Here is a 27,876-nt window from a genome sequence, read left to right as displayed (position 1 = left end):
CACTTTTCTTAAAAAATCCAAGAAGAAATATTTTAAAACCTTCACAGCTCGGCATTTTATTTGGCTGAATCTCAGTGAAAAACTTGCCGAGATTCAGCTAACAAATGGGAATTTTGCCGAGATCTCAGTTATCAAACATAAATTTTGTTGAATCTCGGCAAGTTTTTCTCTGGCATCTAGCAAAATAAAATGCCGAGCTGCTCGGTGGTGCCCATCTCGGCAACACAATCTAAGTGTGTAGGATCAATACTAACTTCCTGTGAATGAAAAACGGAGGTACATGAAAGTTGCAAAAAAGTGCCGTCAAACATAGCGTGCCCCATTCTAACCCAAATGTTACATTGTGCAAACTTACCCGAAAAAAAAACTTTTCCGAATTTCGAGCAAACAGGATCAAGTGCGTCCATTTTCATACGGGAAATCTTCAAGAGTAAAGAAAAACTCTATCATTGAAACGCTTATCAACGGCAGCTGTATTTTGTTTACTTTGTTTGCTTAAATTTACGCGTCTCACATGGTACAATTTTAATTTTAAAAATAATATAGAAAACTAAAAGAAAAACTACGAAATATCGCCGACAGTACATTCGATGCTGATGATGCTGAAAGCCAAAGAGTCCAATTCATGTCATAATAAATAGCGGCATTCCAAAACCTTACAACAGAGAGAAAACGTATCTGCCTCTAAACAATTCACTGTCAGAACAAATAATAATAACTTAACGACGTCTATCTTGAGCTGCTGCTGCTGCTGCTGGTGGTGGGTCTTGTCAAGATTTCATATTTACACGGTGCCCGGAAGGAAGTCACGGTTGGTAACGAACGGAAGGGTGCATTTTATCGTCACTGGTGCGAAATAGTCGATGTATGAGAGAGAAAAAGAAATGAGATGAATTTCTGGACTATTTCCTTTTAATCGCTCGTCTGTTTAGTTTATTTGTTTCGATTTGCTCGTTTGAAAGAAAGAAAAAAAAAGTTACGATCCGGCCCTAGCTAGTACGTAGTTCGATTATATTGGTGGTAGATTCTTCTCCGGCGAGTTCCAAGTGTTGTAGGATGACTTAAGATTAAGTTTCGCATCTTTTGTTTTACATCAGTACAATATGTCTACTAAAAATGCATGGTTTCAATTTTTACAAGTTTCTGTTTTTTTTTGTTTTCTCATTTAATTTCTTTTTAACATTTTTTGTATAACTATCTATATTACGAAAATTTCTACTAGACTTATTCCGTTTCAAATACTAACAAAAAGTGAGTTTCTGGTGCTCGCTATTGAACGATTGTTTACTTGATTGAAGGTCGAGTGCTTGCAACATGTGATTTTTTTTCTTCTAATGAAAAATTGCTTCATCCAAACTGCTTACGATATTCGAGAAATAGTTTATTCCCCTTTTTATACAAATTTTGCGTCATAACAAATTATTCCAAGTTTACTTCTTGCGACTAAACTAACCTATAAATAAAAAAAAATGTCTTGCGACAGTTCCATCTGTCAAAGAGCTGGCTGGAGCAGTAAAATAACAAATGAAAGTTTTACAAATGGGTCCCCTAGTTCTGTTTGGGATGCTGAACTGGCGGCGGTGGGGTTGGTTTGAAGCACTGTAGTAGGAACGCCGTGTAGACGATGAATCCCATGGCAGTCGCGATGCATCCGTACATCAGAATGTTGAGTTCCGGTTGGCGGAAGCGGTTCTTCCGCAGCCACTCCAGTACGTCTTGCTCGTCGTACATGTCGCCACGGAAGATGCTCGGGAACCGCTTACGGAAGTACACGATGGCTGGCAGCTTGGTAACTCCCCATTTGCGGGCGTACCGGGGATCTCCCATTTTGACGAAGGTGATGTCCAGGTTGTCAGTTTCGCTGTCAATCAGCTCGAGCTTCTCGAGAACGGCTTCACTCTCGGCCTGGTCTTCTTCGACTGCGTGAGAGAAAGAAGAGAAGCAAAACACATGAGTATGATTTGAACAACGATTCAGAATCTAGGTATCGTCCTTACAGAAAAAGACGGCCAGAAATTCGTTTTCGTCCAGAAGTTTGTTCAGCATCTTTCTGTTGACCTCCTCAATCTCGTTCTTGATTTCGAAAACATCCTGCGATGTCAACCAGTTCATAACGCGCTGGTGATCATGCATGTCTCCATCGTACAACATTGGGTTTTGTTTCCTGAGATTGAAAAAAAAAAACATATTTTAACATGATGATCATTTTAAGTTTGACGCCATTTCGAATTATTACCTGTAGTAAACCAACGAAGGGATGGAGGTGATGCCGTACTTGTGAGCAGCGTTCAAGCTGGCGACCTTCACAAAGTCAATACCGTACTGATCAACTTCACCGTCGATCATCTCCAACTCTTCCAGGATTTCTTCGCATTCCTGGCAATCTTCGTCATCTATTCGATGGAAATTTCCAGAAGTAAGCATATGACAGCTATGTTATAATATTCGAGTTCAACTCACAGTAGAATACACAAAGCAGCGGTGACTGTTCCATCAATCTGTCCAGCATACGTTCGTTAACTTCCTCAATTTCGTCAGCCAGCTCACGGTTGTCGTCGTCGATGAGCCACTCCAGAACCGACTGTTCACTTTGCAGGTCTCCTTCGTAGAGCAGCGGATTACCGTTTCTGCAATAAAGCTCATTTTCAATTAGGTAAAAGTTGCTTATCGAAACGAAGCCAACCTGAAGTAGACCAGAGCCGGGAAGGTCTTGATCGAGTAGCGCTTAGCCAACTGCGGATCCTGAATCTTGACCATGTGGATGCCGAACACGTCCAGTTCGTCGTCGATCACTTCCAACCCTTCGAGAATCTGATCGCAAATGTTGCAATTGATCTTGTCTGAAAGTGAGTTGTTGGTGAGGGATGAGAGAGGTGAAAATGATTGCTTCGGTCGGAATTGAAGCGGGCAAATGAACAGGTGCGGTATCACAGGTGGCTGGCCACAACATCTAGAACACTGGCTTAGCGGAGTGGGCCCAGTCGGTGATGCTTTTCGCATGCAGAGGTAGTCCACAAGACAGCCGTGCGGCATTCTAGCGATGGATGACCCGTGGTTAGCGGTGTGCAATGGTGAAAGCAATCGTGCGTTGTTTGTTCGAAGTGTTCGTAACAGAGAAGTTCCACGCCAAATGACGTATCTAAAAATCTCGACCTTCTCCGATTTGCATGGAACTTGCCGTAATCATTAGCCATAACAAACAATTACGCAATGTTTCATACAACTCGGAGGAAGTCGATTCGAAAATTCATTTTTTATTTCGCTATTTTGACAGGAACTACTCAACAGTGGAAGCTTCCCATGTTGTTTTTAGAATGATATGTACAAGCTGAGTGGTGACTGTACCTAGTCTTTAACTCCACAGCAGGGTTTTGAGAAAGGGTCCTCATTCGATAAAGAATAACAAGCGAAAGGACTCTTGATTCGCCATTATAATGTATGAGCTATGAACAGGGTTTTATGTTTGGCAATATTTGAAAGTTTGACATATTGACGTTGCCCGAATGAACGTGTGACCGAATGGACGTTTGGCCAAAAAATGTAATTCATCGTATTGATATATGTTTGTTGTTTTGATCATGATTTCAATACAGGACTTAAATAATATATAAACTTATTTTATATTTATACAATGAAAATAAAAGAACACACTGAAATATCTAACTTTACACGTGGCGAAATTCATCATGACTGAGTTCGCTAGTTTATAACAACTTAACTACTCGTGTAGTTTGAGGATGGTTGTTCATTTAAAATTTTAAATACAGTTGCGAACTTGTAGTTGTCCAATACTTGATGTTGCATGTTTGCAAGTTGAGCAAATATTGCAAATATAAATGGATATTTCGATGATTTTAGGCCTAATGTAAATTCAGCTCCCACTCGGTGTTGGCACATTCCTGAGTTGAACTGAGGTAAAAATCTATTTCCGTAGACGCTAGACGCTGTTAGTTGTTGCAAAATTTAAGCTGCTAATGAGTATGTGCGTCTCTTAAAAGATGTTACACCCAATTGCATCTGACAAAATTTAACCTTAGAGTAGATTGGTGCGTCTGCTCGATCCAACTGTGTCCAACAAAAATCATTTGAGCGCCTTTGAGTGAATGCAAGAATGGTTAAGAGTTAAGCTGAGTTTAGACAAGGCAAGTCATTGATCAACTCAGTTGAATGCAATTGGCTTGAAGAGTTGGTGGTTCAACTTTTTTTTTTTCAATTCGCGAGAGTTGATAATGATTCAAATATACGTAGATAAGCATTGCCTTGACAGCATAGAGTGGCTTTATTGAGTATTCTAGGTCTTCATTGGAAACCTGGCTAGCTCGTAAAATCAGCTTCTCAGTGGAGTTTTAGTATTGTAATGTTGCTGCTATTGCAATTGAGATGGAATTAACTTACAGAATTTTGGTGGTGGAAGCGCTGCTTTTACGATTTCCCGCCAGTAAATTAGCTTTTGGTTAAGCGTATTATCCGGAATAATTTTCTTGCGTAGCTGGGTCTCAATATGTGCTCAAGGCAAAAATAATGGGATTAAAAATAAGTGCTTCGCATGTAAAATGCAGAATGATCTCCTGGGAATTTGAAGTCACCGGCAAAATACCGAAAGATGACAAATCTGGAAAAATACAAATGTTCGAAAACAATAAAATTTCAAGATCCTTGGACAGGACTAGATTTTCAGGATAAACTCACTTTGAAGAACTATTAAGAGAATTAGTTTTTTTTTTCAATACACATTTGAGCAGATTTTAGAATGAATTCTAGAGATAACATCAAGGTATTTCAAGGAATATTTTTTAGAGAACTTTAGTAAAATCCCTAAGAGAGTTTTTACTAGAACTCCCAATAGTGAAGAGGATTTCAGGATTCGTGAAAAATATCAAGAGAAGCGAATTTTGAGGGTACGACCCCGAAGTCCAAGATAATTCAGAGCAAAATTTGAAGACAATTTTCGATGGTGTTCACAGGGTAGGGGGATCACAAGTTATGCTCATAAAGCTAATAGGCAATTTTCAATTGTTGGTCGAGAATCTGAGGTGAATTGCATGGGAACTCGACGGAAAATTTCAAGCAAATTTAAAAATGGAAGCTGCAGTAAATTCTTAGAAAGAGTTTGAAAATCGAAGAAAATCTATGCACGAATTTTAAGATTTTTTTAGAGTGTTCTACAGAGAATTTCTGGACTGAAAATTTAACATTTATTGTAAAAAAACTGAAAAGAACTCTCAATCAAATAAACCCAACAAACAATTGAGAGCTCTTATAAAATACCTGAGTTGATCAAACGTTGAATAAAAGCTTTCAGAGTTGAACAAGAATGTGGTTGTATTGCCATTTGATTAAAAGTTTTAAAAGCTGTTGGAGCACTCTTAAATGATTGTTTACGTTCGGTTTAACTATATGCTTTATAAGACCTACGATAACTTTTATTTACCTTAGTTAAACCGATTGACAAGAGCTATATAGAACGTGGAATAAACGCATCAAAACAAACCATTGGGAGCTCTTATAAAACACCTGAGTTGATCAAACATTGAATAATAGGTTCCAGAGTTGTACAAGAATGTAGTTTTATTGCCATTTGGTTAAAAGCTTCAAAAGCTGCTTGGAGCACTCTTAAATGATTGTTTACGTTCGACCAACCACCAACCACAATTTTGTTGCTAAAAATAGCACAGGTGATAGGCACGTTTATATGACCATAAGGTAATGATTATTCGACTGCAAGAGAAGTCACTCAAGATGAGCTTCATATACTTATCTCATATGATCAAAATATGTATTCAAGAATAGAGCAGATGGAAACAGAAGCGTCTGGCAATCCGGGATCATGAGTTCGAATCTTGCTTCGAGAAACCCTCGGTGGAGTAGAGGTAAATTATATATAGGTGTTATTAATAAATGCAAACATTAATTTAAGACATATATCATATAATCAACGATAACATTTCTAGATAAATTCTCTCAATTAATGATTAGAGAGATTAATTGAAAGTATATCAATCAAAGATTAAACAGATGCTTGTTACTACTTCCTCCATGATCACACAATGTGAATTATGGCATAATTACATATTTTTTCAATGTGCACAAATAAATTAAATTAATAAAAACTGTACAAGCAATTATTTTGGCGTACCACGACAGTTGTTAAACTAATTTTAATCTGTGAATATTGTGAGTACTTACACAACGGTTATTAAGGAGTCATTGAAAAGTGCTATAAACGCTTTTCACTGCTTGCTGTATAGTGATTATTTAGGAGTCATAAAAGAGTGTAACAAACGCCTCTCAGGTTTCCTCTCTACTAAATTTCAAAACAGCTGTCAGGATGTGTCTACAAACGTTGTATAAGAGCTTTCACCAAAACAATAAAGCTTGACTTTAAATATGTATCTATAAACGTTGTATAAAAGTTGCTTCTACTCCTATACCGCGTATACATACAGGGTGCGTGACGAATTTTTGCAGTAAATTTCAAATAGTAATTTCTCATGCTTGTGCATCATGATTTAGATATATTTGGCAGCACTGGATAGCTTATACTGTTAGGTGTAAGATTTAAACAAACAATGTTGAGTAAACGTAAAGATGTCGAAACAAGAGAGCAATCTGTCAGCCGTTGTCGCTTTGTTGCGCGCCGGAGTATGCATGAAAGAAATAATTCGGTCGGTAAATGTGTCTGAAAGAACAGTGTATAATATTAAAAAATGCTTGGGAAAGTGATGACGGAGCACCTGCTCATACTGCTAATAAAGCACAGAAATGGCTTACGGAAAATATTTCGTAAATTTGGGAGGAAGAAATTTGGCCCCCAAGCAGTCCCGATATCAATCCGTTGGATTATTTTGTATAGGGCGTCGTCCAACGGGATACCAATAGAACCCCTCACACCACACTTAAATCGCTAAAAGCTAAAATCAAGACAGTGATGACATCTATCGATCGAAACATTTTAAAACGTGCATACTGCAGTTTCCGGAAGCGTCTAACTACAGTCGTCGAAAGGGAAGGCAATTTTTTTGAATAAATTTACTTACAACTTCCATATGTTGCGAAAGAAAATAAATCGCACAAAATTCATTGCTAGAATAACTAACTGGTGTATTTTTTCTCAAATATGCCATTTACTGCAAAAATTCGTCAAGCACCCTGTATAATGCTGTAGTTGAACAGGTTCTCCAAACCAGTGTAAACAAGAGTTTTACAGAAGTTGTAATAAACAAATTGTACAGTCATTATTCAGCATGCAGTTGAATAAAATCACAATGGAAGCGTTTCTTCAACAAGAAATTGATTTTGGGTAAACGTTTTACTGAATACAGTTGCAGTTGTATAAAGGGTGATACGGTCAAAATTTGGTCAAGGGAAAACGCGTGTAAATCGGTGAAATCGTTTATTTAAAAAATCAAATTAAATTTCTTTTTCAAGTTCAATTAGTATAAAATTTAGAAAAAATATTCAGTTAGGCTTCCGCTTTTCCAAATCCGAATTGCCGGGCCTTACGCTTGACCCCTGCCATCAGATTTTGTACAGCCACCTTGTCCACCTTCTTCGCCGCAGAAAGCCAGTTAGCCTTGAACTGCTGCTCGCCCTTAGCAGTTTTTTTGGTCTTCTTTAGGTTCCGCTTGACAATAGCCCAGTATTTCTCAATTGGGCGGAGATCTGGCGTGTTGGAAGGGTTCTTGTCGTTGGAAACCACCTGCACGTTGTTGGCGGCGTACCACTCCATGGCCTTTTTACCGTAATGGCAAGATGCCAAATCCGGCCAAAACAATACGGAACAACCGTGTTTCTTCAGGAAAGGCAGCAGACGTTTATTCAAACACTCTTTAACGTAAATTTCTTGGTTGACAGTCCCAGAAGCTATGAAAATGCTGCTTTTCAAGCCACAGGTACAGATGGCTTGCCAAACCAGATATTTCTTTGCGAACTTTGACAGTTTCATGTGCTTGAAAACATCTGCTACCTTTCCCCTTCCTTTTGCCGTATAAAACTCCTGTCCCGGAAGCTGCTTGTAGTCGGCTTTGACGTAGGTTTCGTCGTCCATTACCACGCAGTCAAACTTCGTCAGCATCGTCGTGTACAGCCTCCGGGATCGCGCTTTGGCCGTCGTATTTTGTTTATCATCGCGATTTGGAGTCACTACCTTCTTGTAAGTCGATAGTCCGGCTCGTTTTTTGGCTCGATGCACGGTTGTAGACGATACACCCAGCTTATTTACGGCATCTCGGAGAGAGAGGTTAGGGTTTTGCTTGAAACTACCGGCAACTCTCTTTGTCGTCTCAGCGGCTTCCGGTTTTCGATTTCCCCCCGATCCAGACTTCCTGGCTGTCGACAAACGTTCCCCAAACACTTTAATTACATTTGTAACGGTTGATTTGGCAACTTTTAGCGATTTTGCCAACTTTGCGTGCGAATAGCTCGGATTTTCGCGATGCGCGAGCAAAATTTTGATACGCTGCTCTTCTTGCTTGGACGGCATTTTGACAACTGAAGAGTGAATTCCAAAATCAAAATAGGAGCAACATTCTACACACACACACCTTCAAAATGAGGGGTGTTCAGGTTTTTAAATGCAAAATTGAAAGAAATACGTCAAGTTGATATTGACCAAATTTTGACCGTATCACCCTTTAGGTTCTCCAAACCAGTGTAAACTAGGGTTTTTTTTTATAAAAGTTGTGGTGAACACATTGTGCAATTATTATTCAACATGCAGCTGAACAAAATCAAAACGAAAGCGTTTCTTCAACTGGAAATTGTTACTTGGGAAAGCCTGTAAAGCTTTGAGCGAAGACTTCGAACGTGTGGCAGAACCACATTCAAGATCCAGCAAAGGTGCTGCTGTCTTAGAAATAACACATTTAACCTTGGCCTGAGTCGCATTCAGTTTTATGCTTAATTCAAATGTATATCGCTAAACCAGAAGAATTTCCATAATTCCGGGAGAAAACAGGAAAATCTGAGATTTGCGCAAACAGTCAGAAAAGAACTTCTAATGGTGAGAAAATAGCCATGCGAGGGACCTCTTCTTGTATCAGTGAGTAAATCGAGGTAAGAAACGGATCATGAACTTGCTGCAAACTTTAAGCGATTAAACAAGCTTTTTTTTGTAGATTTATATCGAGATGGTTGCAGTTTCCTTCAAACGTCGCTTTCAATTATAATAACATCCCGGTTATTGCTTGAACTGCATACCTGGCGTTTACCACGTTTAAAATGTGCGCTTGGGTTTGGTGCTACTAAATTTTCTGCGATTAACCCTTATAAAAATACCATAAACGAACGATAAACCAAATGATTGAACTATTCCACAAATGGTTTGGATGATACCCCGAACACGTCGTTAAGCAAATTAACCATAACATTTTATTAGGGAAAGCACTCGCTATTGAGATACAGCCAAGGGGTAACTCACTCTCCAACCTTGTGTTTAACACTGCAAAAACACAGTTCGACACAATCCAAAAACACTTCCACCAAAATTTTCTATTAATTCTGGCACCACTTCCATGGCTGTTTACATTCGATTTTTATGTTTATAAACAGTAGTTTAGCGTCTACGACAAATGTGGCACTCTTTACTCTTATTAGCAAATCATATAAGCAACTGATATGCGTAAATCATTATGGATTGTTCCTTACCTTTTCACTCTAGTGAAAAAGCCTAAAAGCTATTTTTCTGCCCAGGCTCTGTGCATGAAAATTTTACTTTTAATAATTTACAATCTAATTATAGAACCAGTGGACTGAATTATTTTACACCAGCAGAACCTTGAATAAAACAAAACCCGTCCGTCTGCGTCCGTCCATCCGCCTTGATATTTTTTTTCGAAATGGAAGAGGTAAGCTTCGATTCAGGTGGTATCTGTACATATGTGTAGACCTGCGGAGAAGGACACGGAGTTTACTACGGTCGAAAATGTGGATGGTGCATTCAGCAGTTGGTCTTGGAATGGAACATTGCTTAATATCAGGAAATCATACGCCCTCTGGTTGCTGTCATCGGGTCGACTCAACCCATCAAGTGATCGGCTACAGTCAGGATCTTATGGGAATTTTCGTTCCGGTGAAAGGATAGTACAAAGTCCGCCATGTATGACACACAGTCTGACGTTTGCTATTGAATTTTCACCATAGGAGTAAAGAGCTATAGAGACACCGTGAACGCCAATAAACAACTACGATCGCAGGGGGATCTGTCATTTTCAGAGTTGTGGAAGTCATGGTTGCCAATAAACATTGTATGGTTACCGCTTGACGTTCTGACAGCTCGTTCGTCACAGAAACACCCTGAAACACCATCTGACACCTAAAAACACACAAGAAATACAATCAGCACAGTCACAAGGTGGCAGAGTGAGTTACCCCTTGACGCTTACTCATGTTTTCAGATTTTTGTGATTTATGTTATGTTTATTGGTAAACCGTGGTTTTACGTATCATTGAGTATATTCATACTCAAATTTGGATAAAATAAACGTGAATGTTTTTACCCAACAGTGCACTATGAGCTGTTTACTTAATTTTAGGTACTTTTTACATTGTATTTGGTACTTATTTCTTACCGTATACTCCCGTCAAATCATAATATACGCGTGTATCACCGGTATATTCCAACTACTCTCACCTATAGGTATGAAATCTATCTCTCCGTTGACTCTTTCTCCTCTCAAATATAAGAGGCGAGCTCCCGTATTTGCAGTCCCGAGAGCAGCACCAGTATTTTGTGTACCACTCTGAGATTTTAGCCCATCCCTGTTTTTGGCAACACGCGATTTCTGTCTCATTTGCATTCTATAAAATGTATTGAACGCTAGTTCATGATAAAATGTCCAGAAAGCACTAATATATATCTGAGGAAAGTAATAGCTGATGGACTTGTGTTGCCAAAAACGGGTAGGCATTGCACCTGGAAAATTGCTGGACAATCATGGAATGTCAGGGAGTTTTGTTTTCTTAATTGAGTCGAGACCCTGAATGCCATTTTAGTCACGTTGCACAGTAGTCCTACATCAGAGGACTGGCAACCTCATATCAATCCTATACGTTTGACAGTAGGCAAGATCACGGGCCTTATTTAAATACTGCCCGCCTGACGTATACATGAAGGAAGGGACGCAAAATCGTGTTGTAAGCAGAAAGACAAGAGCAGATGAAAGCATCAAAAACATGGCCGCCAGCGAGGCCCCTGTCCTACATACTTAGAAATTACCACTGACTTCGGTATTTTTTACCGAAATCTCAACAGCTCGATAACAGATTAGTAACATTTGGGCAATTAAATTCAACACGGCAAATGAGAACGACCCAAATTTGAGTTTAGTTCACTCATAATCGCCAAAAGTGCAGGAACTCAGCGATGAGTAAAATTTGTCATTTTCAGTTTGCTCTCACTGATAGCAGAAATATTTTTCAATTTGATGTCACAGGAAGATTTGTTTGCTCTCAATTGTGATATTTTAACCGTTAAAAAGACCAAAACGACAGCAACCTGAGCAATCATTATCAGAGAAATCACAACATCAAACTTTTAGAAAAAATCTATATCTTAACGTTCTCATTTTAGCTTAATTTTATAGAATTGAATTAGACTGGACCTGTAAAATGTTGGTTTTAGCTGTAATTTTGTTTGTTTAAAATTTCTCATGGAAGTTGTCTTTACGAAACTGTTTGAGCTTGTTAAAATATAATTTTTTGATGGAGAAAGCGAATTGATATTTCTTAAAGATCATGAGATATTAATAAGTCAGCTGGGGCAACTACACATAAGTTTTCGAATGTTTTTAAATAGCGAGGGACAAGAGGGGAGCTCATTGAAATACATAGCGTTATAAATCAATTTGACTAAGTTTATTTTTTAAACTTTAAAAAAGGGATACGGACAAAATGTGTGTCTTAAAAGGTTATTAAAATCATGAAAAATTTTAAATAAAAAGTAAGTGCTAATTTTTTTTTTCAAGAACACCTTAAGTGATTTCCGAAAATAACTCTAAAACGAGAACGTAAAGATATAGAATAAATGCTTCTGTCACAAAGTTGCTGGATCTTTTAGGCACAGCAACTTCACCAAAGATACCAAATGTCTAAATATTGAAACAAAAGTACTAGCACATTTTATTTTAATTTGTCGTTAGGGTGGCCTTCTGCCTGTGACTTTATTATTTCTGATTTTTCATGAAAGGTTTTTCCGAGAGATTTTTAAAGCTTATTAATGCATGTTTAAAAAAAAAGCGTCTGTATTTTTTTTAAAATAAAAAAGCACCCAATTATATAGTAAAAAATGGACAGATTCGAATTAAAATCACCAGTTTAAAATATAGAACATTTGAAAAGGGCGTATTTTGTAAAGTAAATCCTTAAAATCGCGTGATTTTTAAGAGACATCAATTTACTTTATTCGAAAAAAAAAAATGTGTACTTGAACCCAATAGTTTTTTCAAAACGCTTTTCACGAGAAGTTCACGAGTAGTTTTTTCAGGTACACCCTAATTAAATTCTGATAAATTGCTCTAAAGTGACAATGTTAAGAGATAGGTAAAACTGTTTTTCTAGAAATTGCTTGAATTGAACTCAGCTACAACTTTGCTTAACAACATAGGGTAAATGATGGCTACGGCACTATGCAAATGAAAACAAAATTTGTTATAAAATTTGTCAATCGCGTAAATTATGCTTTCAGTTTCATGTTAATATAAAATTTTTATTTCGATTTGCTGTCATTTTGATGCTGGAATTTGCTCGGGAACTCCAGCATCAAAATGACAGCAAAACGATATCAAATTTCGATATCAACGTCAAACTGAAATCATAATTTTATTTCAGTTTACGCAATTGACACATTTTATAACATGTTTTGCACATTTGCACTTTAAAAATGTGTTGTTGTTTACATTACCTTAGCAGAACATCAAGTTGAATACTCGTTTTGTTAACAACAGAAAAATGTACATCAATTTGAGTTTTCAGTCTCCTCTCACTTAAAGCAGAATTAGTTTTCAATGTGTTATCAGACCTTACTCGGGTTTGCTCGAGAAGGCTATCTCAAGAGCAAATTTTCATTACGTCGTAAGTAACATGCGCACCAATCCGAGAAAAATAAAGTTTTGTTTTGATGACCGAAAAGTTATTCCTATTTCCAAGTAAACACATATAATCTCATAGTGATAGCAATGTTTAACATATTAAGCAGGGTTTTAATCATACAAATGCAAATCGCTAGCTTTCATGCTAAAAATACTGGTTTTTGAGTCAAAAGTTATTATACGTCGTTTGGTGGCCCCTATTGTTACTTAAGTTAAAGTGTATTTACCAGGATATTCGGGAGAATTATCAATTACGTCTCCTTACGTGCAGCCCATTCATCATTTTAGGACTACCGAAATCATCTTAGCAACAAACAGTTCGATTTATTCACTTTAATAATGAGAAAGCGAAACGACGAACGTACACTTTTCACGGGTTTCTCAGCGCTGTTACTTAAGTCAAACGGCATCTCCATAGAAATTGGGTGACTTAAGTAACATCGAAAACTATTTTGATCGGAAGGTGATTACGTCAAAAAGCAATTTGACTGGCAAATAAATTTAAAAATGGGATTTGATCCTATATTCGGACAGTATATAGTGTAATAGCAGGAGAATCGATTGACACTGATAGCTCGACTTTGTTTACCTTTGTTACATTCGACGTAATGAAAATTTGCTCTTGATCTGAGGTAGAGTCGGTGTATAATGAGTCACGCCAAGAGTGAAGCCAAGTCTACCTATTGAACTGTCAAACCGGCTACCTATCATGCAAAGTAAACAAACATTACGATGCTATGAAAGGTCCACGAAAGGTATAGCAATAAAATATAAAATAAAATTGAAGAAATGATCATAAACACGCAGTGAGCATTAAATTGTCATGGGATACGTTTGTTAATGATCAGTAATGAAAATTTCTACTGTTGTTTGATAAGAGAATTTGACAAAATCACTGATATAATGATTCACTACAGTCGCAATTTTTTGTTCTCGCTAGAAGTCATTTGAAGTTGATGTAGAAGTCCTCTGTTGCCAAGTGAAAAGAAAGGGAATCCTTCGAAAACCGTGATGCGAGTTCAACTGTTCTGTTTCAACTGGCGTGACTCATTATACATCGACTCTAATCTGAGGCCCCCATACTGATCTATCAATAGATTGATTCGTTGAATTTGAACACTGAAGTTGGCTAGAGAATCCCATGCTCCATCAATTCTCTGTGCACTGGGCAGTTCCTCTAGTGTTGATCACGGATCTTTCGTACAGTCGAGTCGTTTAAATTGGTCTCAAATGAAATACGTCACCTTCCCACCTCATAAAACACAATCATCGTCAGCTTCTCCAGTCAGTTTTTAAACTTGAATTTTAAATCACAATCAACAGTTAGCATAGCGCAGCAAACTGTTCGGAGATCATGCATTCATGCACATTGATACAACAAACACACCAAAAACCGATCGGGATATGGCTTTCGTTAGAATGCAGCGTTCAGAGATTGGATAGAGGAAAAGAAAAAAACAACTGCCGAAGACTTTCATTCAGTGGTTAAAACCGGTGGAAAAATCGCTCTCTCTCTATATCGCTATAATGTAATGAAGGTTCGTATGAAATGGGTCATCCACTTTCAGGGTTCAGGCACTTTTGGATTGTGTGGCAAGCGATAACAAATAGGGTATAGAACAAAAACGTTACATAAATCGTAGTTGGATGTTGGTTATTGTTACATGGAAGATAAGAGAAATATTACGATCGCTTTTTTATTTTTAACATGAGGTAAACCGTATTTAGGACGAAGGAAGTCGGCAGTGCTTTCGCATACACTTTTGTTTTAGGGTAGAAGTAGAAGAGCCGCGAACAGCTTGCAGCAAAGTAGTTGCGGACAGCATATTGTTTAGGCACAGACAAGAAGGGGTTTTACATTAAAATAGTAGCAGACATGTAACATTCAGATTGAGGTGGATTTGGTTTTTTGATTCTGGTTTGGTTTGACTCTGAAGATACCTGATGTGCCCGCCCGAGACATTTCCTTTCGCTTGCGAACGTTTTCAGCTGAACAAAAACTTCGGCAGTAAGAGGGTGATTGGTGTTTATCTTGTTGTTTGAACCGGTTGAACCAAAACGAGCGGTACACGGATAGACAGAAATTCAGTTGTTTGTTTTGTACAATTGGTAGTTTGTGTGATTTTTTTTTCGGAAGGGATATTGGAAGTAAAGAGATAAGATATTAACGCGTGATACAATGTGAATCATTTTGGAGCTGTGCTGGTGTGCTGTAACAATATATATATATGGGGCATGCAATCGTGACGTGGGGAATATCGTGACGAACTTACAGAAGTAGACGGCAAGGTATTGAGTATCTTCAACCATGGCTTCCAGCATCACTCGGGTGATAAGTTCGATGCGATCTTCGGTTTTCTGCGTGATAAGCCATTGGAGCACTTCTTCCTCCTCATCCAGGGAACCTATAGAAGGGAAACGGTTAGCCATCGTTGATTTGAGGTTATGAACACCATACCTTCGAATACATTGGGAATATTATCTTCAAAATAGACCAAAACTGGATAATCGGTGATTCCGTAGTGTTCTGCAATCGAGAAGTCGTCCGTCTTGACGAACATGATTCCATGCCGGTCGCAATCGTCGTCGATGTTTTCCAGGGATTCAAGAACACTCGAACACTGTTCACAGTTGTCAGCGTCTACAATGCAGAAAGGACTTTGAAAGTTTGCGCAGTTTGACAAAGAAAAGTCTCAACAGAAACAAGGAAACGAGGTCACACCGCTCCAAAAACAGAGCAAGGGTTAGAATTGCAAATCAAATCAAAGTAGATGCGCAAATGAGTTGTTTGACTTCGATGATGGGTGGATAGGGTAAGACAAGCTAGAGAGTTTTTTTTCGGTATACAGGTCGAGGAAGGTCAAGCGGATCCGTTAATACCATCAGACGGCGCTCCAGTCGATGATTCTGCGTCTTCGGCTTCGTCCTGCGCTTCGGCAGAGGTATCGGCATTCAGGAATCCTCTGCGCTCTTTAGTACGCTCTTTGGCCTTCCGCATTTTGCGCGCGAGCTTAGAACTGCAGATGTCACAAGTCGTCTTGTTCCCTACAGTATTTGTTAGTTGTTGTAGTGCCGCAGATGTACGTTTGTGCAATTGTGCAATAATATGTGTGTGTCATTGTGCAACGTTGGTGTAGTTAAAAATTAACCGAAACAAGTTACATTTGTTTTATAGAGTTTACTACAGTGTGCGATAGCGTTCGAAAATCTACTTACAGAAGTAAACAGCTAACGCGCTGGAGTCTTCGATGAGGGCGAGCAATTTCGATCCTTCCAGGTCCTCGATGACGTCACCACCGGGATTTTTCTGCGTCATCAACCAGTTGAGGATTTCGTCTTCGTTGTTCAGGTCACCCGCGTAGATCACCGGATCCTTGGAGCCGAGCTTGAAGAACACGATTCCGGGCAGGGCATAGACACCCAGTTCCTTGGCCATCTGTTTGTCGTCGATCTTGACAAAGTTGATTCCGGCACCGTCGGCTTCGTCGTCGATGTGTTCGATTTCTGCGAGCACCCGGGGGCATTGCTTGCAGTCTTCGCTGTCTGATGAGAGGGGAATGTTTTTTTTTTGGTTAGAGATGTATCGTCCAAAGGAGTACGACATAACGTGGGATAGCTTGCAACACTTACAGTCGATGACATTTCAGTTTTGTTTATGGTATAGCTTAAATTACATAAGAAAGAACTTTAAAAATATGATTTTTTTACTATATGATGGCGACATTATGTTTGGTCCTCTAAACCACTTATTAGGGAATTAAGTGTAAAAATATAGTGCATTTTTAGAAACGATTTCATTTGCGTTAACTTTGCGCTATCTGAAGAACGCATCATTTGGAAATTTAATGTTTTTAACTTGTCAAGCACCTTTTTAATTAAAAATGTTTTACAACTATCCGGGATCAACCCGAATTCTCGGTAAAGTAGGAAATGCCACTATCTATCGACATAATTTTACACTTTACTTAACGTATATTACTGTAAATTGATAGTACTAAGTATATATGGTGTTAAGACACCAAATAAGCCCTCAGGTAAACTCTACTGGCCTAAAGGAGGATCCGGAATGACCGATAAAGTGACCACAATATAAAAATTGTCCTAGAACCTTTCGATTTTTTCTATGATGTTCAGAATCAAGAGATCAAAGCGTATTTTATATGGAAACTATATATTGGGGTATAGTGGCCATATTCTGGTTCTCCGTATAATCTGGATTGACCGATAAAGTGGCCACATTATAAAAATGATCCTAGAGCCTTGGGATTTTTTCTATGTTGTTCAGAATCAAGAGATCAATGCGTATTTCATATGGAAACTATATTTTGTGGTATAGTGGCTATATTCTAGTTCTCCGGATAATCTGGATTGACCGATAAAGTGGCCACATATAAAAATTGTCCTAGAACCTTGTCGATCGATAGTGGCGTTTCCTACTTTACCGGGAATTCGGGTTGATCCCGACCCTCTATCTCGGCACGCAAAAGTCTCCGGTCAATAAGACCATCACCAATCGATTCAGCAGATTTTTTCCTTTATCATGTACGATGTACGATGACTGCCCAGACAACCAGAAGTCGCATAACAATGTACAGAGAGTATCGGAAATAACTACAGTTTAAGTCAACATAGCATAGAAGTATGACATACATCGCATTGTGTTTAAGTTAAATCGTATAAAATGCAAATTTGCGACTTATATGCGATGAATCATTTTTCCATCGTACTGTACCACAAATTAAATCGGATTACATCGTAAGACTTTTCAAATTGAATTTGTTATGACAGATTTAACCGTATATGATGCCAAATCAACTCGTTTAATAAGAAATTGAAATTTGCACTATATGGCCTCCACTTTTGTAGGTATAAGCCCTTTTTTTGCATTCTATACGATTTGATTGTTTGTATATATGTTTGTATATCACAGAAACAACTTTGAATATACGTGCATTCTGGTTGTCTGGGTGAAACCGTTTGGCAGCCGAGATATTCAATTTAGTCGCAGTTTTGTCAATTTTTGCCCACTGTGCAGTGGTTCTCAATTTTTTATCTATGGTGACCCTACAGAATTCCATAATTCCTACCCTTATATTGAATACCGATGTTGTAAAGCCAACATCACATTCAGAACTCCAAAACGTCAAAAGCACTGTAAAACAATTATGGAAAGCACCTCAAAACTCGACTCTAGGCCAACTTGCAACGCCAAAATGAGCTTACCACCCAAAAAATCCGTTAAAATTTGAAAAATACCCTCAGATAGCTTTTTTTAAAGCATCATGAAAACTCTCCAAATAATTTTAAATGGCTGAAATAAAATTTGAAACGTCATAAAGCCAAAAAAAAAAAATACAAATAATGAGTTCTACGAACATTTCAATACTCGGACTAAAGTGCGATTCCAGACGAGTTCGCAAATCCATTAAGTTTCGTATTTTTTAATTTGGCTGAAGAGTTTCAGAAACGTTCCTCATGACCAAAAATGCAATTTTGCATCTTCAGATCACTATTTTAAATCGAGTCTTAATTTTGAAAAGGGCCTAAGAAAAATATTAGGCTTATCTTCAAAAAACTGTTACTCGAAAAAAAATTGTTCAATCGGTTTGGGACCTAGGGTAATGTTTTTTTTTATATCTTTATTAAGGAGACTTTCAGCCGTTGGCTGGCTCGTCTCCGCCTAGGGTAATGTTGTAGGGAACATCTGTAACTATTGAAAAAAAAAAAAAAATTGCACTCAAAAAAAAAAATCACTATTTTAAAAAAAATTAAAATAAAAACTTTTTCTACTTGACATGTGATGTGTGATGGTTGCACGGATGTGTTTTCCAATGAACATTTTCAGAAAATTACGTCACGTTGCACTGCGGAAAATATGCCTGATGAAGCTTCCTCGAATTCGCTGAAGGACGACATAGCTGGACTGAAGGAAATGGTCAATGCCCTTTCTGCAAAAGTTCTGCCGCACTTAGCTTTGTTACTTTCAAAGTTGGAGTGAGCAAGAATCTCAGGGACGTGGCCTTAGTAAAAAAGACATGGCCTGAAAACATTTAAAGGGTGATACGGTCAAAATTTGGTCAATATCAAATTGACGTATTTCTTTCAATTTTGCATTTAAAAAACCTGAACACCCCTCATTTTGAAGGTGTGTGTGTGTAGAATGTTGCTCCTATTTTGATTTTGGAATTCACTCTTCAGTTGTCAAAATGCCGTCCAAGCAAGAAGAGCAGCGTATCAAAATTTTGCTCGCGCATCGCGAAAATCCGAGCTACTCGCACGCAAAGTTGGCAAAATCGCTAAAAGTTGCCAAATCAACCGTTAAAAATGTAATTAAAGTGTTTGGGGAACGTTTGTCGACAGCCAGGAAGTCTGGATCGGGGGGAAATCGAAAACCGGAAGCCGCTGAGACGACAAAGAGAGTTGCCGGTAGTTTCAAGCGAAACCCTAACCTCTCTCTCCGAAAGGCCGCAAATAAGCTGGGTGTATCGTCTACAACCGTGCATCGAGCCAAAAAACGAGCCGGACTATCGACTTACAAGAAGGTAGTGGCTCCAAATCGCGATGATAAACAAAATACGACGGCCAAAGCGCGATCCCGGAGGCTGTACACGACGATGTTGCCGAAGTTTGACTGCGTGGTAATGGACGACGAAACCTACGTCAAAGCCGACTACAAGCAGCTTCCGGGACAGGAGTTTTATACGGCAAAAGGAAGGGGAAAGGTAGCAGATGTTTTCAAGCACATGAAACTGTCAAAGTTCGCAAAGAAATATCTGGTTTGGCAAGCCATCTGTACCTGTGGCTTGAAAAGCAGCATTTTCATAGCTTCCGGGACTGTCAACCAAGAAATTTACGTGAAAGAGTGTTTGAATAAACGTCTGCTGCCTTTCCTGAAGAAACACGGTTGTTCCGTACTGTTTTGGCCGGATTTGGCATCTTGCCATTACGGTAAAAAGGCCATGGAGTGGTACGCCGCCAACAACGTGCAGGTGGTTCCCAAGGACAAGAACCCTCCCAACACACCAGAGCTCCGCCCAATTGAGAAATACTGGGCTATTGTCAAGCGGAACCTAAAGAAGACCAAAAAAACTGCTAAGGGCGAGCAGCAGTTCAAGGCAAACTGGCTTTCTGCGGCGAAGAAGGTGGACAAGGTGGCTGTACAAAATCTGATGGCAGGGGTCAAGCGTAAGGCCCGGCAATTCGGATTTGGAAAAGCGGAAGTCTAACTGAATATTTTTCCTGAATTTTATACTAATTGAACTTGAAAAAGAAATTTAATTTGATTTTGTAAATAAACGATTTCACCGATTTACACGCGTTTTCCCTTGACCAAATTTTGACCGTATCACCCTTTACTTCCACGAATTTGAGATCAACTCAAACAACGTCGAGTCATTCGAATCGGTGCGAAGCCTCCTGCAGACATCAGTGATCAATAGGATTAGAACCAATAGATTCTCCGCTGATCATCTCTTTCGCTGAAGTCAACCCAGAACGCACTGCCTATAGCAGCATGGAAGTCCCTAGTTCTCCCGACTCAGTCGTGCATGCTGTTAGTTCCTGCCTCCAAAGTCGTTCTGAACCTGTGGTCGAGGAAGGTGTCGCGGTCTTCAAAAATCCTCTCACAAGCAAGTTTCTCGCTTGGAACAGAATTTCGTTGGTTGATCGTTCTTTGGCTTCTAGGATAATACAGTTTCGTTCAAACACTACCGAAAACGAGTTTGTCAATTCCGAATCAAACTTCAGTACGCTTCATCTGGAACATTTGGAAGCAAATTATGCTTCCGACTCAGTCAAGTTTGCCGTTAGTTCCCGCCGACTTAGTCGTCCCGGCCCTCAAATCTGAAGCGGAGACGGGATCCTCCTACCTGTGATCACAGGTTTGGAAACCGACAACAGATACTCCTTCGATCACTTCGGCAAGTTGATCAGCTTCATACCGGGACGCACCAGCTTGAGAATTCCGGAAGCCCCTGTTGCCCCCACCACAATCGTGTCTCTTCTGACAGCGTTCAGCAGCTCTGTGTTTGGGTCTGGTGAAGGGGTCCACTAGTTCAGGCAAGTACGCTCTCAGTAACATCCCGAGCAAAGTCTGAGATCAAATTGAAATCTAAATTTGAAGTTGTGATTTCGCTGATAATGATTACTCAGGTTGCTGTCGTTTTTTGTCATTTTAACGATTAAAATATCAAATTTGAGAGCGAAAAAATCTTCCTGTGACATCGCATTGAAAGCTATTTCTGCTATCAGTGAGAGCAAACTGAAAACTCAATTTGATATCCATTTTTCCTGTTGATAACAAAACAAGTATTCAATTTGATGTTATGCTAAGGCAATGAAAACAAACCAGCAACAACATTTTTTGAAGAGCAAATGTACAGTAAAATGAAAACCAAAATTTGGCATCAAATTTCCCGAGTTAAGTCCAGCATCAAAATAACAGCATATTGAAATCAAGTTTTGATATCAACATAAAACTGAAATCATAATTTGTGCCGTCTGGTGAGTGAATTCTGTGGTGAACTTTTTTCCACAAAATAGGTCTTGTTCAATTCAACAACTTTGTTCAAGACGGAAAACTTCTATCTAAAGGGTGTATTCGATATGTATTCATTGCACACACATATTTACTCGCCAAAATTAAACCGATTATCAGATTTTCTTGAAATTTTCAGGGAATGAAAAACTACTAATGAGTTATAATTTACAAAATTTGTTTTCGAAATGGGAGACGAAATTGAATATTCAATTTCGTCTCCCATTTCGAATGCCCACACCTTCCATTTCACTCCACTCCAAATTTTGTACAACCGATTTTCCCGGTGTTCTTGTTGTTTTTAACCAAAGTTTTCTTCAACTCTAGCACTGTTTTAATAGTTTTGGGATGTTTGTAAGGTTCCGTCTTCATAATTTCTCAGAATTTTTCATTTGGGCGAAGTACCGGTAAATTTCGTGGGCTCATATATTTTGGCACAAAATTGACTCCGTTAGCTCGGTACCACCGTAGAGGTAACTCTAAGACCAGAAAGTCCCGAAGAAACGAGCTCAACTTTTTGGCTCAGCTCTGGTACTCTCTTCGGTCCCAAGCTAGTCGGTTCACCCCTCGAAACATAGGGAAAACCAATAACCCCTCATTTTATCTGTCAAACTTTCATAGCGAATCAAAACAAACATTGCGTAGTACTAGAATTTCGACTAGAATAGGGTACGTTAATCGTTTGCTTGGGACCAATAGGCTAGTCAAGTGGTGAGCCAATTTAAAATCGTTAGTTTCGTATTGATTGTTGGTACCACTCCAATACGTTTCGAGCATGGTGGCAGGATGCTAGATCAGGCCAAAACAGAGTTGATCCTTTGTGCTTCCTTATGAATGGCAGGAGACACTTCTTAAGGCACTCTTCCGTGTAAATCGTACCGTTGATTGTTCCGGAAGTGATGAAGGGAGCGCTTATTTCACCACATCGGCAAATCGCCTGCCAGATCAGGAACTTCTTTGCACATTTCGATAATTTCTTCTTTCGAACATCCTCCGGAACATCGAACTTAGACTTGGCAACGAAATATTCTTGCCCAGGAAGTTGACGGAAGTCAGCCTTGACGTAAGTTTCGTCATCCATCACGATGCAACACGATTTGGTGAGATGCTCCGGTTCTTATCACAGGAGAAAATTGTATTTGCAATTCCAAGCTTTTTAGCGATCCATCGGTGGGACGCCTCTGGATTTTGATTGTAAGTGCACAACATTTTTTCACGAACAATTCTTGTTTCGACGACATGCCTGGAACTACTGCATGAATAACTATGAAACTTGACAGATGTAAACAATGCACTATGCACTATGAATAAAATTTACTCAAACTCTCATTTACTTTCACGGTTCAAAAGTTACAGAAGATTTTCGGTGTGTAATCTTTATCGAATACACCCTTTAGTCCATAATGGCGTCGCGTACCTCATTTGTTTACCTGTGCACCAAACTTTGTTTACCACCATATATTAGTTTTTGTTTTATTTTTCAATGCTCCATGAATTCGAGGGACATATTCACAATTACTATATTAATCACTACCTTGGGGGCGACCCCGGTGTAGTGGTTAACATCCATGCCTCTCACGCCAAAGTCACGAGTTCAAATCTCACCCCCGGACAAGTCACGAATAACCCAAGATGGTTAAAGTGACTATAAAAAAAAAATTAAAAAAATCACTACCTAACGTAACATTTGAAGGGTTTATCATCTTGTGTAAACAAAACTTGTATGGCCCTTTTCGCGCTAATCGAAGTAGGAGGAATTGCAAAACTTAACTAATTCTCGTTCTTATCACAAGGCTAAATCTTTCGACTGAAGTGCAGAGAAGAATATCCGTCAAACACTTTCGAAAACATTTTTTGATACAACACAGTGTCAAAATCTAGAGAAAATTCATGAAGTCCCTTGGGTAGCAAACTTGAATTAATCAACTTTTTATTCATCAGTACCACACTATCAGAATAAGCCAGTGGAAGCTCATAAGTTTTGACAGGCGCACTGGCGCAACCATCGGTAATTGAGAGATTTACAACTGACAAGAGAGTGAGAGCGAGCTTTTGCGCTCTCTTTCTCCATTACTCCCTTTACCTGGAATCATATATCCAAGTGCACAGCGATAAATGCACGCTTTAGGCACCCATACATCATAATTGTTCTTCTAATTTAAACTCACACATTCAAACCGGTCTGCAAGTATGATACACGTCCAAAGCGTACCAGACTTAGGGTTACCATATCAAAAACTTGAAAAGGAGGACATTTCATTTGAGGCTTGGAGATTAAGGAGGACAATGATTCCTTTTCTTAACATTAAATGAGGACAATGAGTTTTTATCAAACATTTTAATAATATGTGCGCTATCACAAAATTCGTGATTTGCAAAGGTTCAATTGAGATTGTTTATAACTTGTAGTCTTTATCAATTCAATTCATCTTCTCGTTATACTTCTGAAAATGCATCAAACTAGCCTTCATAATTCATTTTTGATACTTGGAAATGATCTATTTAGTCTAGCTGATTTGGATTGGAGGCAAACCAGCCTCAGGCTGAAAGCCTCCTAAATAAAGATAAATCAATCAATCAATCAATCTAGCTGATTTGCATGAAAACTACAGATTTACAGCCTTACCATCCCATCTTTTATCATGTCATCGCTGATTGAAACCAACATGGAACATTTAAGCAACCTGTTAATTTTACCATTTATTCAGCACATGACTCTAAGGCTGCTGCCATAGTTGGAGCGAAGAGGCTCGCTTAGCGTTTTATACAAAAGAATTCCAATTATGTTCAAAGTGTTTTTATGTTACTTCATACGCGAAGTTAACGATTTTCAGAGTTGGTTGGAAATGCTAACATGAAGCTTTAGTGTGATGATTTATTAGCTAGAGAATGATCTTTAGAAAAGGGTAGGTGGATAGTTCTGTTAGAGAAGCGAAGGGCCTTTAATGAACAACAGCTATAATGTGACCATAAAATGTATAAAAATCTAAACACATTTTTTTAAATTATTTACACCTGTGTCGTGCACAGGTTGCACATGTGGACGTGACAAAAATGAGTCCATCTGAGGGAAAACAATTCAAAATGAATGTCACTCCAGCGCTATCTAGCGCGTGAATTCTGAACTAAATTCTCTATCTTAGAATATGTCTAGTCCATGTGTTCAGTTATGGTAAACAATTAAAAATTAATATCACACCAGTGACACTTTGTGAGTGAATTCTGAACTAAACTCTTTACCGTAGGATTCAAACAGTTGTTGCAGATGTTCCCTACGACGTTGCCGAAGGTACCAAACCGATTGGACAAACATTTTTCGAGCAACAGTTTTCTGAAGATAAGCTTAGCATTTATCTATACGCCCTTTTCAAAATTAAGGCTCGATTTAAAATAGTGATCTGAAGATGCAAAATGGCATTTTTGGTAATGAGGAAAGTTTCTGAAAATTTTCAGCCAAATAAAAAAATACGAAACTCTTATGGATTTGGGAATTTGCCTGGAATTTCTCTGTACAGTCAACTGTCCACATCTCGATGTTCTATACATCGATATTTATGTGACCACTTTTTCAATATGTCTTGATTATCCCGGTCCTTTCAAACGGTCTAGTAAGCAATTAATGTTCTATTTCTCGATCTCTTCATATCTCGATGGTCCCTTCAATACTGTATCTGGCAACGATGCCTATCGCGCAAAGAAAACAAACATTACCCAAGTAACCAACAACCACTAATTCGCCTTTTTGCAATATAAGGCTGATACACGGCTAACATATAAGTCGCATATTAGCCTTATATTGCGAATTAGCGGGCTTGTTGGTTACTTGGGTACAATCGAGGGGGGCGACTCTATATAAGATGCAGGAATTTTTTTGCTTTGCTGTTATGAGATGCACTCGCGCTTAATAGATAGAAATAAGATTGATTATGATTTTAAAGATTTCCTGCAAAAAGGTGGAGAGCGATGCGAGTAGATGGATTTAAATGCAAGAGATGAAAAAAGATTTTTCGTAGATTGATTCGCTGGTGTGAGATTTTTCGACAGTTTAAAATCGAGATTCAGATGTGTCACACCCCTCGGGTACAATGCTATGTAAGCTCCATGAAAGATTTTGCAATACAATATAAAAAATAATCGAAGAAAGGATCATAAAGGGAAGATGCATCAAATGACTGCCGCAGCAGATTGAGCCTAATCAAGACCATCTCCCGTCCCCACCGCTCTAACAACCGGAAAATTCGTTTCCGCGTGGTGAGAGCAACCATTGATAATAGGTCCGAAATCACATGTATTGCCTCGGAGAAACTAACAAAAACATTAGCGCCGGTTTACAATAACTACGTCCGGATCGTATCTTGTCTCCTGTCTTCCACTCCAGCAGACGCTGCCTGTGTTGAAGCAGGTCTCCTCCCTTTCCGGTACCGTCTACACATCAACATCGCCACGAAAGCCACTGCATTTTCTGCAAAAACCTCCGGATCTCAAAGGGTCTTTCTCCTCGAGTAGGGGAATAGAGTCCTCCGCACGGCCGCCAACACCGACCTCCCCCCAGTGGCCAAAGTCCATTGGCATGGAGAGATAAGTTGGCACTCTCCGCGTATTATATTGGACAATCGAATTAAAGAACGTTTCAGAGCAGGGGATACGTCGATAGTACTCCGTCTATCAGTGGTGGAGTTACTTGGAACCAACTATGCCAATCACACTCACCGATACACAGACGGCTCACGGTCAAGAAACGAAGTTGGAATCGGATTATTCGGAGAAAACATCAACGAAAGCAGCAGTCTTCCCCCGCAATGCTCGGTATTCTCGGCTGAGGCTGCCGCTATCTTCCGAGCTGCAACAATACCGGCCAACAAGCCCATCCTGATTCTTACGGACTCGCACAGTGTCATCCAAGCTCTGGCTTCGGAAACACCAAAACATCCCTGGATCCAGGCGATCATAAAATATGCACCACAGAACACGGTCTACTCATGGATACCCGGACATTGCGGAGTTCCTGGGAATGAATCAGCAGATCAACTTGCCGGAATAGGGCCTTCGGGTCTAGCCCAACAAACATTGCATGTTGAATAAGAGCTTATTCTGGCAAAAATAAGCTTCTTCAGCTTAAAAATTGCTTATTCAGGTTTTGATCAAGTCAAATTGTCTGTTGGGAGGTTTCACCGACAAGGTACCATTGCAGGATTTACAACGGTGGATCGAAAAAACCTCCCGAGAAGCGTGGGAAGCTGAGTGGTACCAGTCCAGGACCACTTTCATCCGAAAGATCAAGGCGACAACCCAAGCCTGGAGTGAAATGGACAGCTTGAGAGACCAACGGGTTATATCGTGGCTGCGAACGGGGCACACCAAGCTGTACTACAACTACAGTGGGCTTCCGTTCCGGAGAAGCTGTGTCATCTGCGGCGTTCCCTACACAGTGGAACACATCCTGTGTAACTGTCCAGAGTTCCAGGATCTTCGGGTTTCCTTCGATCTCACCTCCAGCATCAGGGACCTGCTAGGGGACGACACTCCGGCATCTGCAGCTCTCTTCACATTCCTCAAAGAAGCAAATTTATTCCATCTAGTATAGCAGATTCTCTTTCGGCCGTCGGGACATCTTAGCTGGATGGTAGCCCCCTTTTGGACCCATTCAGCTGAGCTCTGTTTTGTTCGGATCTTTGTTAGTAGTCAGTACCTTGTCATTTTCTGTTTGTATGTTTTCTTTTGGCTGTCGGGACGGTTCCGCACGGGATGAGCCTTTGGACCTCGTCACGGTGCCGTCTTGTTCAGTTTAATTTTAAATTTTCTTTTTAACTTCCTATGAAGAGCCAGGAAGGCTGTACACAGCCTTAGCAGGCGGTGGGATGCCACATGGAATGAGCCGTCGGCCCTCGTGACTGTGTCCACCCGCAGAATAGCAGCATACAACCAAACAACAATGTTAGTAAAATAAAAACACTCTGTCAAACAAAAACTCCGTTTCCTGAGGTTCTCCTTCTGAGACATCCCCATGACAAAGAGATGAACTAGCCTATGGCTAATAATCTCTTAAATAAAGAAGAAAAAAATGACGTAGCATTTTAAAGTCACTAGCCATGTCTAAAAATACGTTCTGTTACGCAACGCTACGCTAATTGGCGCTTCATGAAACTTAAACAAACGTTAAACGTTTGTTTGCGTTTGATGAAACACCAACTTTGAACTCCCTCCACCATATTCATTTATGCAGGTTCCCAAACATGCAGTGAGCTTTACATTATC

At 39.3% G+C, this 27,876-nt stretch overlaps 1 protein-coding gene across 5 annotated transcripts in view; it reads right to left on the bottom strand.

Annotated features, from left to right (window-relative positions):
* Nucleotides 1-449: 449 nt before the first annotated feature.
* The window catches only part of hlk (hulk), a 90,102-nt gene continuing 62,675 nt past the window's right edge, over nucleotides 450-27,876 (bottom strand). For 2 of the 5 annotated variants that reach the window (XM_065234572.1, XM_065234573.1), the window contains 9 exons: nucleotides 16,302-16,628; nucleotides 15,966-16,130; nucleotides 15,544-15,726; nucleotides 15,359-15,490; nucleotides 2,684-2,840; nucleotides 2,461-2,627; nucleotides 2,237-2,393; nucleotides 1,998-2,164; nucleotides 450-1,919 (listed from right to left, as the gene is read on the bottom strand). In XM_065234572.1, the coding sequence (XP_065090644.1) occupies nucleotides 1,549-1,919; nucleotides 1,998-2,164; nucleotides 2,237-2,393; nucleotides 2,461-2,627; nucleotides 2,684-2,840; nucleotides 15,359-15,490; nucleotides 15,544-15,726; nucleotides 15,966-16,130; nucleotides 16,302-16,628 (1,826 nt within the window). In that variant the 3' untranslated portion in view covers nucleotides 450-1,548. Of the gene's footprint in view, nucleotides 1,920-1,997; nucleotides 2,165-2,236; nucleotides 2,394-2,460; nucleotides 2,628-2,683; nucleotides 2,841-15,026; nucleotides 15,117-15,358; nucleotides 15,491-15,543; nucleotides 15,727-15,965; nucleotides 16,131-16,301; nucleotides 16,629-27,876 lie in introns of all 5 variants that reach the window. The other 3 variants (XM_065234574.1, XM_065234575.1, XM_065234576.1) reach the window with 2 other exon arrangements.

The sequence above is a fragment of the Ochlerotatus camptorhynchus genome, unplaced genomic scaffold (assembly GCF_037179485.1).
Source record: "Ochlerotatus camptorhynchus isolate MF236.1 unplaced genomic scaffold, CSIRO-AGI_Acam_v1.1 ptg000434l, whole genome shotgun sequence".
In the NCBI taxonomy this organism is placed as follows: Eukaryota; Metazoa; Arthropoda; class Insecta; order Diptera; family Culicidae; genus Ochlerotatus; species Ochlerotatus camptorhynchus.
Note: the sequence above shows the minus strand (reverse complement) of the source record. Positions and strands in the feature narration are given on the sequence as shown.